The sequence below is a fragment of the Staurois parvus genome, unplaced genomic scaffold, assembly GCF_062004578.1.
Source record: "Staurois parvus isolate SC_StPar_1 unplaced genomic scaffold, SC_StPar_1.0 ptg000264l, whole genome shotgun sequence".
In the NCBI taxonomy this organism is placed as follows: Eukaryota; Metazoa; Chordata; class Amphibia; order Anura; family Ranidae; genus Staurois; species Staurois parvus.
In genome coordinates, this window is record NW_028318060.1 from 11,239,773 (window position 1) to 11,255,211 (window position 15,439).

Below are 15,439 nucleotides of genomic sequence, written 5' to 3' on the forward strand. Positions count from 1 at the left end.
ATGCTTCAGGCGCAGGAGGGAGATCCAGTTAAGTATAGCGATTTGGTGGTGGTGGTGTTGGTAGTGGTGGTGGGGGCTGAATATTACTACTAAGTTTGCCCCATTGTGGAGCTGATTCATAAAGAGCAGAGAAACGAAGATAAGTACAAACGTGGAGCGATTGTCCATAAAAGCCAGTCAGATTTCTCCTTCAATGTTTTTATACAATTAAAAGTAAAACCCAATTGGTTGTTATGGGCAGGGGTGGATTGACAACTCATGGGGCCCCAGGGCAATAGGGGATTATGGGGCCCCTGTGTCCTCGCCCACACCCAAAAAAGCCAATGAAATGTACCAGGGGCATCTCATGAGTCCCCCTACTGACCCCGGGCCCTCGGGCAGTGCCCGAGTGTTCGAATGGTCAGTCCGCCCCTGGTTACAGGCAACATATCCTCATATGTTCTTGTTATCTTTTGTCCAGTATTTTATGAATTAGCCCCATTGCCTGTGAGCTGTCTGTAAGAAATAAGATTTTACACACATTAGGCAGTGCTGGCATTCTTGAACAAATGTCATGGCTGAAAATCCTTGTTTGATGAACATTCATAAAATAATACATCCATTATCAGCAACATCAACATAGTCAAACGGTTATAAAGCTCTGGGTTTGGATGAATGTTGTTTACAAGGAATAGCAGCTTTATAACTAAAAGTGCGGGTAAAGAAATAAAACATTCCAAATCTTTGTGATGGAAATGACAGCCTTTCGGGTAACTGTCAGATGCGTAATTTATGCACTTGAAGGTGATAATTTTCTGCTCAGCCTTGGTAACAGGGCGTTTCTTGTTGGCTAGGAATCCTTAATATGCTATGTTTGAAGCTGTAAAACAGGCTTGTGCTATACATAACTAGGAAGACAAAAACCATAAAATATAGCAATATTCCACTCAGGAAGTCATTACGTCAAGCTAGCATGGCAGTTGACCATCCCTTCACAAGTATATAATGTATATACATTACTATTGCCTACCAATTGCTATGTTGCTCATATAATTAATAACATTATTTTGAACTAATATCTATCATATACAACCACTTGCTGTGTTTAAAACAAAATCTTTATTGAGATTAACCTCTTCAGTTCCGGAAGATTTTACCCCCTTCATGACCAGGGCAATTTTTCCTTATACAGCACTGTGTTACTTTAACTGGCAATTGTGCAGTCATGTAACACTATACCCAAATGAAAATTATATTATTGTTTTAATACAAATAGAACTTTCTTTTGGTGGTATTTGATTACCACTGGGTTTTTTATTATATAAATGAAAAAAGACCAATTTAAAAAAAGTTTTCTCCTATAAAACATATCCGATAAAAAAAAAATCAGGAAATCAAATTTCCTCATAAATGTAGGTCAAAATGTATTCTACTACATGCCTTTGGTAAAAAAAAATCTTAATTGGCTTGTGTGAAAGTTACAGCATCTATAAACAATGGTAAATTTACTGATTTTTTTTTTATAACAGTAATGGTGCTGATCAGCGACTTATAGTGGGACTGTGATAGTGTGTGGGCAATCTGACACTAACTGGCTGAGTTCTCCAGTGATACTCATACAGTGATCAGTGCTGATACTATACATTGTTAATGTACTAATGACACTGACTGAGAATAGTTTAACATCTATGGACAATCAAAGGGTTAACAGTTTGACTAACAATGTGTCATGTGGGTAATCTGTGCTGCTTTCACTACTAGATACGTCTGTTTTATCTTCCTGCTTTTCAGGGAGAAAAAACACAGCACATCTCTGTTCCCTGTTCAGAGCCCTGTGCTGTTAGTAAACACAGGGCTCCAAATTGTCATTTACTAAGCCGATCAGCAGGGCCCAGCCATAAATCAATGGCCAGGACCTACTGATCAGCTTGTGCTGTAGCAAATGACAGAACAGAAGGGTCAGCGGGTAAGCGCCCCTTACCCAGAAATGCCAGAGCACGTACATGATCGGGCGAAGTGGGTCCACTCTGCAGCAGTTCTCAAGCAGTTAACAATAAAAGCATTAAATGAACCTAAGTGGGAACCCATTACATATTTATAGCATAATATATATTTACACATTAATAAAAATTTGCAAATAATGCAAAATTCTTAATACATATCACATGCTTATCATAAATGTCAGTGCCAAGCAGAGGTGTACAGACGTCTTTAAGTATATATGATATAGGTACTGTATATGTGAGAAATTGGGGTTGATTTGCTAATAGAGTAGTGCATGTTCACTTTTCAAAGTGGATGTTAGTAATATAGTGCAAATACATAGTATGGTGTTAGCACACAAGGAAGTCCAGTGAGCTCCAGTTGTGTTCTTAAATACCTGAGAGTTTTGGGTGTTACTGGCCACCTCTCTGTTTTCAAAGACCTCCTATAGCATTCTCCTTAAAGTGTATGTGAACCCAAAGTCCCTTTTCACACAGGTGATCCAATCAAGTCCACTTGTCAGTTTTTCAGGCGGACCTGATCAGAAGCTCCATTTAAATCTTTGCACAAGCAGATGTAAATGGATGTGTGTCTATGTCTGGTTGCTCTTTGGTTGTCAAGATCAAGGAAAACAATTGGAAAAGGCCTATATCATTTTGTTTTTGTTTTTTTTACCTAAACATGGCAGTTTGGAGGTAGTTTGATGCAAACAGATGCAAGTCTGTTTACATCCAGCCACCTATGGATCTAATATGGCTCCTGGAAAACTATGTTTCTTAAATAGAGCTACACACTGAATAGACATGTATGTCACAAAAGTGACATTTGTCCCGTTCTGCAAATAGGGCCCCTTGAGATCTCTAAAACTGACAGCTGGTCAAACTCATCAGCATGTACCAAAAAACAAATTATACATTTTGGGTGGCTGGCTCTTTAAAGGGACTATGTCATAAAACCAAACACCTGTTTTGTAGGCTTCTGATTGAAAGTGCTGTTCACAGATTCACAGGTGGCATATCACATTGAGGACAGCTTGGATTAGCCTGTTTATCTCCACTGCTAAGATGTCAGTGCCCTGAAAATAGCATGTAGCCTGTGGATTTGGTACAATATGACTTTGTCCATCAGATGTTTCTCACACAGTTTTTTTAGTTTTACTGTAATCTTATATAGAAAAAATCTAAATCTAAATGAAAGCTTGTTAACACTAGCTACATTTTCTTGCATCATGGAGTGTTTTTCAAAACAGTGAAAATGCATGAACAGAAATACATTGGTTTCTAGAGGACCTGTACCCAACACTGTCATGCAATTCTGAAAGTGACATTGAAAGCAATTGAAAAATAATAACAAACATGTCATACTTACCTGCTCTGTGCAAAACCAGCTATAGCTCTTAAATTTTGTGTAGTTTGCAAAACGTTTTAGGACCAAAAACAAGCAAAGATGTGTTTGAGAAATCTCAGTTTATTTGTATACAGAATAGTCCCATAAATGCCACATATCTGGAAAATGATTTGGTTAGTACTTAAAGTGATATTAAAGCTTCCAATTTTTTAAAAATTAAAATAGCAAACACGTTATACTTGCATGCTCTGTGCATTGGTTTTGCACAGAGCAGCTCTGATCCTCTTCTCGGGTCCCCCGCCGGTGCTCCTGGCATCTGCTGCAAGCAGCTTACTATGGAACACCCAAGCAGGCCCATTCATACACAGAGCTGCAGTTTGGCACCCACCCCTCTCTCCTCATTGGCTCACTAGCTGTGATTGACAGTAGTGGGAGCCAATGGCTCCCGCTGCTGTCTCAGCCAATGAGGAGGGAGAGGTTCTCCTGTAGATTGCTGGATAGAGATGGGGCTCAGGTAAGTATTAGGAGGTCTGGGGGGTTGCAGCACATAGAAGGTTTTTCAACTTCTTGCATAGAAGGTAAAAAGCCTTGACCCTTTACTTGAATATTGCCTACATGATCCAATTTCCGTTCCCATTTTGGCCTATTGAATGGGAACCTTGAGCACAACACAAATATAAAAGGATGTAGGAACTGCATTTCTGAAAAATGTATTTGCCAACAGTGTTTGATATAAATAAGCCCTTCAAATATTTTATTTGGGATAGATTGTACCATGGCCCTAGTTTGGATTGTGCATGGTTTTTAAAAAATGCCTCTAAGGGGTTTGTTTATAAATGTCTTCACACAAGAGTCACACCACTTTCATCCCGGATTCACACATTTTTCCTATTAGAAAATGTGTGACACTTGTGTAATAACTATGTGAATCTTGTTTGAAAAGATTTTTAAAAAATGCCTCTACGTCTGAACAATATTTTTAATAACTAAATAATTCATTTAAACCAGATCAATTGCACACATTTGACTAAGACTGGCTAACATTTTAACTTTGCGATAAATTACTTTCAAAATCAATCCTACTGCATGAGAGGAAAAGATGGCAGCACTCTCAAGAATGCTTTAAGAAATCTGCTCAGACAGGCTTTCAAGCTATTGCTCGTTATGAAGTATGATCATTTCTACATACTTGATTGTGGAACAGTGGAGCTCACAGCTGAAGTGGCTGTCTGCCATAGCTATGCATATGCTATCACATAACTGCAATGGGAAGCTTCTTTGTCTACAAAAGAGTAATGACATCTGCAAAAGATAACACCGTTCTTTTGTTGGTACAGAATACTCATTATCATGTTATTTAAAGTCAAACCAAAGAAACTAAATGCACAGTTGAACACTTACTTGCTGTATGGCCTAACTGCATAAGGTGGGTGACAAAGTTAAAACATTATTTAATGACTTTTGTAAGAGTACAAGTGAGCTAAATACTGTTTTTATAACTAAGTTTTTAATTAACATTCACATTTCCTACATTTCCCCACTGTGGTGTTCTCCAGCAGAGAGACCAAAAATACTTTGTGCTTCCAGGTATGGAAGGGCATGTGTCCTTCTCCCATAATGCAATGCTTAGCTTACTAGACAGCCACCATGCCTGACCATTGAAATGTGAGGAAAAGCACATGTCATCAGCCCTGTGAAAACTCCAAAACCACTCATCATGGAGTTTTTATAGGGTTGGAACAGTGGAAGAATGAAGTGGAAGGGAACTGCATGGAAGGGGTGTATATATTTATGTTGGAGGGTGAGCATTAAACAGACTTTATTCAGGGCAACTTGACAAGGGTTACAAGGTTTCTTTAAAATATTTAAACTGTTAATTTCTTCACATATGTATGCCAATTACATGTTAACAATTAATGTAATCATGCTCAGAAGAACTGATGCCATCGTCGTATTACAGTAAGAGGATTAAACTGTCAATTAAGGATCATGCTTTCAGTTCTTTGTAACTCCCTAGATAGGAATTTAGTAAATAAGCCTAATTTGACAGGCACTGCAAATTTGATAACCTAGATTATGTCAAGAACCCTAGCTGGAAATCTCTGTTACGTAAAGGATAATTTTGCTTTTAAAACATATTGGCTATTTTATTATGTTCAGAGACACCAAACAACTTTGCAAATGTAGCCTCTTATACTGGCATTCTTTATACCAGTGTTTATCAACCTTTTTTCAGTCAAAGCACCCTTTAAAATTATGGACAGTCCCGAGGCACCTAAAATTCTGGATAGTCTTGAGGCACCCCATTGTAAAATGTGGTGCTTCAAGACTGTCCATCATTTTAAAAGGGCACCCCATTCTAAAATGTGAAAAACTATTCTAATAGTTTTATATACCGCAGCAACATCCACACATGTAGGACACCCAACATTAGAGATGACTTATTCTTTCAAAGCAAATACACTTTTGCACACTGATACTGAATAGTATTCCCATGTTTCTCTTCTCCCTCAGTTTTAATCCATCACTGAGCTAATGTGACCCCAGCACTGATGGAGAGGGGCAGGGAAGGGTCAAACTAGGAAGCTGTGCAGGCAGCTGACATCCTCCTTATCAACTGATGATGTCATTGGTTGTCAGGATGCCGGTGGCTAAAAGGTTGTAATGGTACACAATGAAGACCTGTGGCTTTGTGTAAAAAAAAAGCAGGCTTCTTCCACCCGCTGGTTTGTATACAAGTTTTGGGCAATTTTTAGACATCTTGCCAAGGCACCCCTGAAAAAACCTCAAGGCACCCCATGGTGCCTGGGCACCCTGGTTGAGAAAGGCTGCTTTATACTGTGGTTTGAGAGTGGTTTCCAGAGATCTAGAACTATGAAAATACTGCTCTGTGTACTGGCTTTACCTTATCTGCAGTTTGCGATGTACAGCTTAGAAATCAAACAAACCAGGACAGAAAACTGAAAAAAAGAAAAAAAATCTGATCCACATACTGTAGCTGTACCTTTTTGATCCAATGTTTTCAGTGCCAGGAGCCATGAATCATGATGGTACACATGTAATCAGTGGAAAAAAGATCACAAACCAAAACAAGGCAGCCCCTGCATAAATTTACCTAAACCCTGATCATGGCCACATCTCATGTAGTTCAGACAGCAAATTTTGAATAGCACAATGCACAACTCAAGGGACCCTTGACAAATTCCTTTTTCTTAATTCTTTATATTCAGCCTGTCATTTCCCTCAGCAGATCATTGGTCCACTTTAAAATGTTTTCCACATATCTAGGTTTACTGCTGTGGCAGTATTATACAATTCGCCTCAGTGCCAATAAAGGAAATATGTGTCATTGGAAATAGCATGTCCTTCCTGTGAATGGTGAATTTGGCTCTCCTGACCATACACTAGTAGATTTTCACTCAATATTTTTTGAATTACTAATCAGTTGTGGAGTCAAATTAACATTAGTTTTCGACTGCAATGTAACAGTATATGTGGTTTTCATACAGGGAAGTCCATTGGTTCCAAAATCGAATGTTGAATGCAAACAACATTTTAAAGTACTTTCAAACAACATTTGGGAAGTCATGGAATAAATGGCGAATTTTCATATGACTGATCATACAATTGTTTTTTTGAAAATCTATTAGTGCATGGCTGACTTAAAGTGGTTCTAAAATCTTAAGGTTTTTTACCTCAATGGATTGTATTCATTACGGTATAAAACCTTCTGTTGTAGAGGATTTCCCCCTTCCCCAGCCCCCCTCATACTTACATGAGTCCAATCTCGATCAAGTAATGTGCGCGAGAGCAGGGGCTGTCCTGGGACTGTCCCTCCTCACTGATCAGATTGATAGCAATGGAGTAATGGGCTCCCACTCCTATCAATCAAATCTTATGATGAGGGAGCGTGGGGCAGGGCTGAGCCCTGGTTTTGTGTCAATAGACACATATAGTGGAGGTTCAGGAGCAAGCCCACGTGTGTGTGCCACCATAGGAAGTGGCTTCCTATGGTGGCACATGGAGAAGAGGAGGAGAGCCAGCAGGGGACAACAGAAGAGGAGGATCGGAGCTGCTCTGTGAAATACCAATGCACAGAGCAGGTAAGTATAACGTGTTTGTTATTTTAATTTTTCAAAAATTGTAAGCTTTAATATCACTTTAAAGACTAACCAAATCATTTTCCACATATGTGGCATTTAGGGGACTATTGTGTATAGAAATAAACAGATATCTCAAACACTTCTTTGCTTGGTTTTGGTCCTAAAACATTTTCCAGTCTACACTCCATTTGAGCTCTATAGCCTGGTCCAGAACCTGACTTGGATTGTAATTGGACAATGGAGGAGATGCAGTACTAATGAGATCATCCTTGTACTCTTTTGCCACAAAATTACCATTAAACTCCCAAATGTATTCAGTGAGCTCCTTAGCCAAAATTGTCTTAAAATAAAGCTAGTCTATTTTTTTCCTTATTTAGAGTGAGTGTTTCTTATTTCTGTGAATTAATGAAACTGAAGAAGCCACAATCTGGAGTAATTGTGCATAGCAACCAGTCAGCTTCTATCTTCAATTTGTTCCGTTAAGTGTTAAAACTAAAAGATAGAAGCTGATTGATTCCCATGAACAGGTTGGTCCATATTCTGGTCTCCAGTCTTAGTAACTTTCCCTCAAGATATTTCAGCAATGCAGCATAATTCTGCAATATGTCAAAGAGGGAATGGTGCAAGAGAGGCTTTTCTCTATATCTAATGTTAGTAGTATGATCGGAGAAGAACTGCATTCTGAAAGAGCAGTTGGAAACGTTCTCCTCAAGAGATGTTAATATTATTGGCTGCTTACCTGATGGTGTTGAAAATCTGATTGGGAGCTATAATGAAGTACAGGCCACATCAAAAGAATGTTTTGAATTTTTATATGCATGTGGTGCTATGCTTACGTTCTTAATTTGGTGCTTTCTGATGTCACAAATGTGCTACTCTAGTGAAATCATTCTTTGGACTGCTAGAAAAAACAACCATCTTTTTTCAGAGTCATACAAATGTTCTGGACTAAGTTGGTATACTCTCAGGGTCAAGGGAATTAAGAGTTCTGTAGATTTAAGAAAATTGGTGATAGTAGATGGTGCTGCAAACCAACAACACTGTGTACTATCTTTGCTAACACTGTAGACCAATCAAAAGATTTGCTTTCTTTTTTGGAACCCATTGCGGAATCCCCTACATTTGGCAGTAAAGCTGTGATTAAGGCCAACATTTTGTTTTGCTTCATGCTTATATACAATATGAAACATTGCTTATCTCATTACTGTTTATACAAATCTTTGATATTACTAGACCAGTTTCAGGGTATCTCCAAACATCTGGATTCAATATTTTAAAGGCATGGAACTTGCCAAACATCAAGTTATGACGGTCGGGAACCTATTTATAATCCAAATGGTGGACTCATTTGTCACAAAAGCAAGCAGTACCCTTCTGGAGCATCATGTTAATGCTGCAATTAAAAGCCAGTTATCACAAAAAAGGTTCTCCAGGACAGAAAATTCCTGGAGAAATCACAGGATGAACTCTTTTCTATCCCCCTTGCATCATTTCTATTTTATGTTTTCAATGTAGCCATTGATCAGGCGTCAAACAGCCTGGAGGAAAAAACAAGATTGAAACTTTGATGTGTGATATGTCCTATTTAGACCCCAAATGGTTTAGTCAGATCAAAGTTGCATTCCACCAGAAGCTTTGCAAACTGTAGAAAAGTTGGCTGAGGTTGATATTGTTCAGTGTAAGGTTACATTTATTAGTGTCAAAGCAAAATATCAAATTCTAAAGAAACCATGCTCTCCATAATATCTCATTGATGATTTAGTTGAAATGAAGACCGCACTGATGTGAAACATAGAGCATGTGAAAACTCTCCTACTTACTGCTATATAGGATTTTGTTCAATCATAACCTGTAGTCTGCTGCATATATAGACCTTTTTGTAATATATCAATTACTTCTTACTCTTGCATGCACTCAAATGTCTTCTGACAGAGTTTTCTCAAAGTTAATTATTGTGTTACTAAACCCACAACAGTAAAATCAGTCTGTATATGCAGTAAAGCATGCTTGTTATACTCACAGTGGAACCTAAGGGGTTAATCCTCTGCTTTGTGCCATTTGATCCTGACTTCTCTAATCCTCCCTTTCTTCCAATGTCCCCTCTTATCTCCTGATATTTCATAAAATACTGTGTGGAGACACTCTGCACATGCTCAGTTTGGTGTGTATTGCTAGAAAGGTTTTTCTTCTTTTTCTTGGGAGAGCGCATTTGATCAGCACAGGGCCAATCAGCACTGACCAGACAGAGGTCAGGGGTCCTGCATCCTCCTAGAGCAGAATGAAAAGCCCTCCTACAAGCTTTAACCAGTGCTCTACTAAAATTCACAAGACTGCTCTAACTGCTGATGAGAAAAAGGAATTTAGCAGTTTATATTTACAAAAATAATAGCATTCCCATGTTCTGTGTACTGTGGGAGACCAGATTGAGTGAATGCAGGGCCCTGGGTTTAGTAACACTTTAAGGTCTTTGCTTGGACATTACTGAACATAAAAAGGGATATCAGCAGAAGTTTAGTTTATGACGACATCCTTGATACATTTGCACATTCATCTTCTGTTCTACCAAAAATACTTTTTAAAACCAAATACAAAAAGTAGACAATCACACATGCCCCAAAGGCATAGTCTAGGGAAAGGTCATCAAACAGTAAAATGAAGGGTAACAAAGCTATTATTAACTATTTCTTAAAGATATTACAAAATGGGTTAAAGGGTAACTTTTTATCTTAACCTCTTCCTGCCGCTGCCTCCTGGGCCTTTTTAGGTCATTTTTAGACACAAAGAATAATTGTAATACTAGATTGTTCTTAGTACACTCACCTTTCACGCTCCTGCTCCAGCAAGTTAGTGAAATCGTCACTCTTGTTCATGTACTCTGTGTGTTTCCTCTTCTCATTATCCAGTTCATAAACAGTTCTGCGGTGACACTTCTCTGCCAGAAGAAGCTGCTCTAACATGCGTCTGTAGGTTTCTCTCTGCTTTTCCTCAAGTCTGTCCAGCTGTGTAAATTCAATTAAAATAGCAAGTTTAAAAACATATCACATGCTTTTAATGAATGTGCAATGTTTTTTAAGGCTCCTTCAAACCAGCAGCATTGGGCTGTTTTGCATTGGCTGATGCAGTCTCAACACAAGTAAAAGGCAATTTTTCGAATGTCCTATAATTTCGGTTGCATTAAAAAAGGACATGTTTTGCACAGAACGTCTGGACACACTGCAAGATTTGGCAATGAACCAAAGCACAAAGTAATAGCAAATAGGTAAAAAAAAAAACAGAAAAAAGTTCTAAAATGCACTGCGACACCTTGCCCTGGAACTTAAAATTGCATGCTAGCATGCACATATTATGCGCATGCTAATGCATGAGATATGATGTGAACAAACCATGGTAAATAGGTAACAGAACTAGTCATTTGTGAGGGATATGAGTGTGAAAAAAAACTTCACAGAGTTGTTCCCGGCAGTGTTTGATGGCATAAGGGAATTTTTTCCTTTGTTGGAAACTCTTCATGTAAATCTCTACACTCCCCACAGTTCAGCCACTGCCCACACTTTTTTTTTATTCAATTATTATATAAGGTAAGGCAATTAAAAAATTGCAGTGCACCACAACTGCAGTAGCAAAGCTGTGAGGACAGAAGAAATTTATCTGCAGCATTTCCAGCACAGGGCAGAAGTGTCATAAGAACAACTTACAGATACTTGCATAACTTTTTTAAGTCATATAGGTGCTATAATGTTGGCTTCATTAGAGATTTGCAGTAGATATCTACAAATCAGCACTTTAGCGCTAAGCTAAATATTAGCATTATAAAGTAATGGTTGCCTTCAAAGTTCAGCTCATAAGTTTTAGGTTAACTAGTTAAAGGGTAGTTAAGGCTTAAAATGCATCTAAGCTGCAAAAGAAAAATGTAATATATTGCAGCTTACCAATCTTTGGATATCATTGTTGGAAATATATGAATCATTTATCAAATATGTATGGCTACCTTGAGCCTTATACTACACTGTATACCAGCCTTTCTCAGCCTTTTCAACACAGAGGAACCCTTGAATTAACTTTCTGGTCTCAGGGAACCCCTGCTAAAAATTACTATATGTACAACTCATGATACATCAGTGTGATGGTCAGTGGAAAGAATGCTCCTTACACTTGTGGTCATTGGGAAGAATTACCCCCTTATAGATAGCTAAAAAGATCAATGGTGTCAGTGGGAACTTACCTGAGAGGCATAAATTGCTCATTGCTCAATGAACCCCTAGCAATCTCTGGAGGAACCCTAGGGTTCCATGGAAACCTGTCTGAGAAACCCTGCTTTATACAATCTGTCCTCACTCCTCTGAGATCTTCACTCTGTGGTCTGCAGGAAGCTGCACAGTCACTGCTCCAGTCTTGAGGTCTTCTGGCCAAGCTTTGTCAACGCATTGCTATGGAGAGGCCAACCACTATTGGTAAACCTAATAGAAGAAAATCGTGGCTAGACTTCTGGAGCTGTGGATATACTTTGGCTGCACAAGATCTCAGAGGAGCAAGGACAGGTGAGTATAAGATATATAACTACAAATTGCAAGATGGGTTGCTTACAGTGAAGTTTAGGCTTGTTCTGAACACCAAAAGGACCACACCTAAATGGAACATCAGGTTTTAAGCACCTAAGAGTAACAAACCATTCTTTATTTTTAACAATATAACTTACAAAATAACTGCAATGATTTATAAACAGAAGAAAGCAACTACAATCCTTTATCCACCAAAGAACTTTTGGTAAAGAGAGCAACTACAAATATTTATTTATACAATAAATATATAGTCATTTTGTTCTACAGGAATTTGTAATAACAATATGACAAAATTAATAGTATTAAAATCAAAACAATAAAACCAAAAGCTTATCAAAGATCTGAAACTATGCTGTTGTGTAGCTCATGTATCTTGTTTAATTAAAAAAAAATGATTTTACAAGCTAAATATTGTTAACATATCTTTTGTATTGTAAGCAGCTTTCATTCCCAGTAACATAACAAATAGTCACACGCTATATATAAAAAATTGCAAACCACAGTAAGCTATGTTCAAATCCTCTTTCTGAACTCAGTCCATGATTGAGTACACTGGCTTCTTATGTGGACAGCAGAGTGATGTGAAGGGATTAAATGCATGGCTTGGTGCAATGGGGGTAGTATCAATATTCTGACACTATTAAGCTAGAGGCTGTGAAAGTGTCATACAGTACATGGAGTTTTCACGGCAGCTTCTCATTTACTTAAAGGGAAACGAACATGTACAAGGCTACTGGTTTGCACAGATTTGAAAAAAGCCTTATCAACGTGCATCCTGCATATCTATTTGTTTCTATATATTTATTCAGCATATTCCACATATTTAGGTTTTCTTACAAAGCATAGAAGCACATATTTTTACAGCCTATACAGTAAGATACAGTACATATATATTTATTGACTGTATGAAACAACACAATTTAACATTTGTTAAGATATAATGAATTTTACAAACACAGATAGATAGATAGATAGATAGATAGATAGATAGATAGATAGATAGATAGATAGATAGATAGATAGATAGATAGATCAGAGGTAACGAAAAATGTAAATGACAAACAGCTTGATAGCTACAGTATACAAATGAAAATCAAATGAAAGAAGATATAGTAAGACATGTACATAGATCTGTCACCAACAAACAGTAGACATAAGCAAAAGTATACTTATATTTGTTGTATCTAACAGTAATAAGAACATTACCTCTGCCATTGGTTTTTCATACACATCTTCTGCTATGGATTTCTCCTTTGCCAGGATAGCATCTCTGTGCAGTACCCTCAGTACATCCTCCGGAGCTGAAAACCCATAATGAGCTTCCAAAACTTCGGGTTTAGTTTTCTCTGTCTTTAGCATATGGATAACATCCTCCCTAGCCTGTGGGAATGTAACATGATATGATTAGAGAAGCTGCAGATTATATAACACATGCTTACATCATTCCTGATAAATTGACATTTGGTATATGAGCTAAAGCCATCGTCTGGTTCAACGGGAACCTCTCTTCTGTAATTTACTTCACATTGCCAAAAACGGATTGCTCATGTGATATTACATGACATGTTGCTAGGAAGCATCTGTGTGTACGATCCATACACAACTCACACCACACTTCATCTCATCAACCAGAAACCCATCTAAATGTTATACACCTTATGAATATAATCAATATGTATTTAAGTGTACTTTGTTTTCAATCATGCTACTTTCTTTCGTTTAGTCAGTTAGACTTCCTTTGTCTAATAAAACCATTAATCTATTAAAAAAAAGAAGTTGCCCAGCCATATTACAAGTATAACATGCAACTCTCGCCCACCTTGTCTCAAACCTTGTCCCCACTGTCTGCCCTCTTCCAAGTTGAATAATGGCCAGTGTCCACCAACCCATTTCCTGTGAGCCCAGGCTTTCATGGAGATATCCACTGGGGTTGTGCCACCACCTCAGCCTGGGCTTACAGTATACTTGGGAGAACAGTGCTGACATTATAATATCAGCCCCACCCTCTCTGATATTGAAGATCATCTGCTTCGAAGAGGATCAAAGCTTAGAAGAATTTTTTGTAATATAGTTATGGAGTGATGGATGTTTTTCTTTGTGTGCATACATTTTGACAAGTCATACCACAATAATTTTCTTGTTGGTTTATGATATGTGGCAGTTGGCTAATCCAGAATCCATTTATTAGCTAGTCTTTTGGGAAAGTTCAGTAACTGAGAGTTATGAAAGGAGAAACCCAAAAGGATGTGACAATTTGCAAACTGCTGTACACCACACATGGCATGAAGTAACTGCATTATTAAAGAACTGCAGCCAAAATATAATAAAAGAAATACATTTCTAATGGCTTATTCTTCAGCTCAGATATTTTATTAGTAATGATAGAATTCCATACATTAGCACTTAACACCCCGGTCACACTGAATGCAAATTGGCATGCGATTTGCATGCCATGCAATTTGCAAATCGCAGGTCAAGTTGCACCCTATTGTCTGCAATTACAGCGGTCATATCAGTGTGGTTCCGACTTGGGCGGAGCCGCATCGATTTCCAAAGTAGTACATGCACTACTTTTGGTGTGATTTGCATATACATCAGTGTTAGATGTCTTGCAAATCGCACCTGAAATCGGCAGTTAACCCAACTTTGAAATCCTGCGACTTCACTGTAAGTTGCACGATTTCAAAGTCAGGTTTGATGTGACCGGGGTATTAAATTTTTTCTTTAGCCAAAGTTTTTTCTCTAGTTTTCGGAAGTGTGAGGAAAGATTAGAGCCCCTGTTGGATTTTTAGTGTTATCAAGGGCTTTGTTAAATACATTTTCGCTTACCTACTGTTCCAGTGACAACAGTTTACAGAATACAAAAAAGTTTTTGCTGGACATACACTTTAACCACTTCCCGCCCAACCTATAGCAATTTATTGGCCAGGTGAAACTTTTGTTCTACCAGGTGAACATCATTTGATGTCCTCCCGAAACGAGCTTTGTGCACGGCTGTGGGGCAATGCTGCAGGCGTGATCTGTGTACCGGCCTACTGCTGGTACCATGTGATCGCTGTAACCAATCACAGCAAATCACATGACAATTGTAAACAACGATTGGCTTCAATTTATGCCATTCATTGTTACAATTGTGTTGTTAGCTGTGAATGGTCACAGTGGTCACATGGTACAGACATGGACAACCACAGCCCATCTGTACCATGTGATTAGCTGTGGCCAATCACAGCTAATCACAACAATACAAACTGTATGAATCTATTTGATTCAGTAAAATTCTTGCTTATAGCAGTGAAATTCACTGCTATAAGCAATCATAATGTGTAAAAAATAAGAAATCCTGATCACTTACGCAGAGCAATACAATATTGCTATGGTGACACTATATTGCTCTGGTCATAGTGAGTTAAAAAAAATCATAAAAAAATAAAAAATGTAATAAAAAAATAAAACAAATTTTAAAGAATT

General features: G+C 38.0%; 1 protein-coding gene across 3 annotated transcripts in view; it reads right to left on the reverse strand.

The window, feature by feature from the left end:
- FILIP1 (filamin A interacting protein 1) overlaps window positions 1–15,439 on the reverse strand; it is a 210,042-nt gene that overhangs the window by 35,645 nt on the left and 158,958 nt on the right. For all 3 annotated transcript variants that reach the window (XM_089681393.1, XM_089681395.1, XM_089681396.1), the window contains exons 3-4: window positions 13,178–13,351; window positions 10,233–10,411 (exon numbers count right to left, since the gene is read on the reverse strand). In XM_089681393.1, coding sequence (XP_089537519.1) covers window positions 10,233–10,411; window positions 13,178–13,351 — 353 coding nt within the window. The remainder of the gene's footprint in view (window positions 1–10,232; window positions 10,412–13,177; window positions 13,352–15,439) is intronic.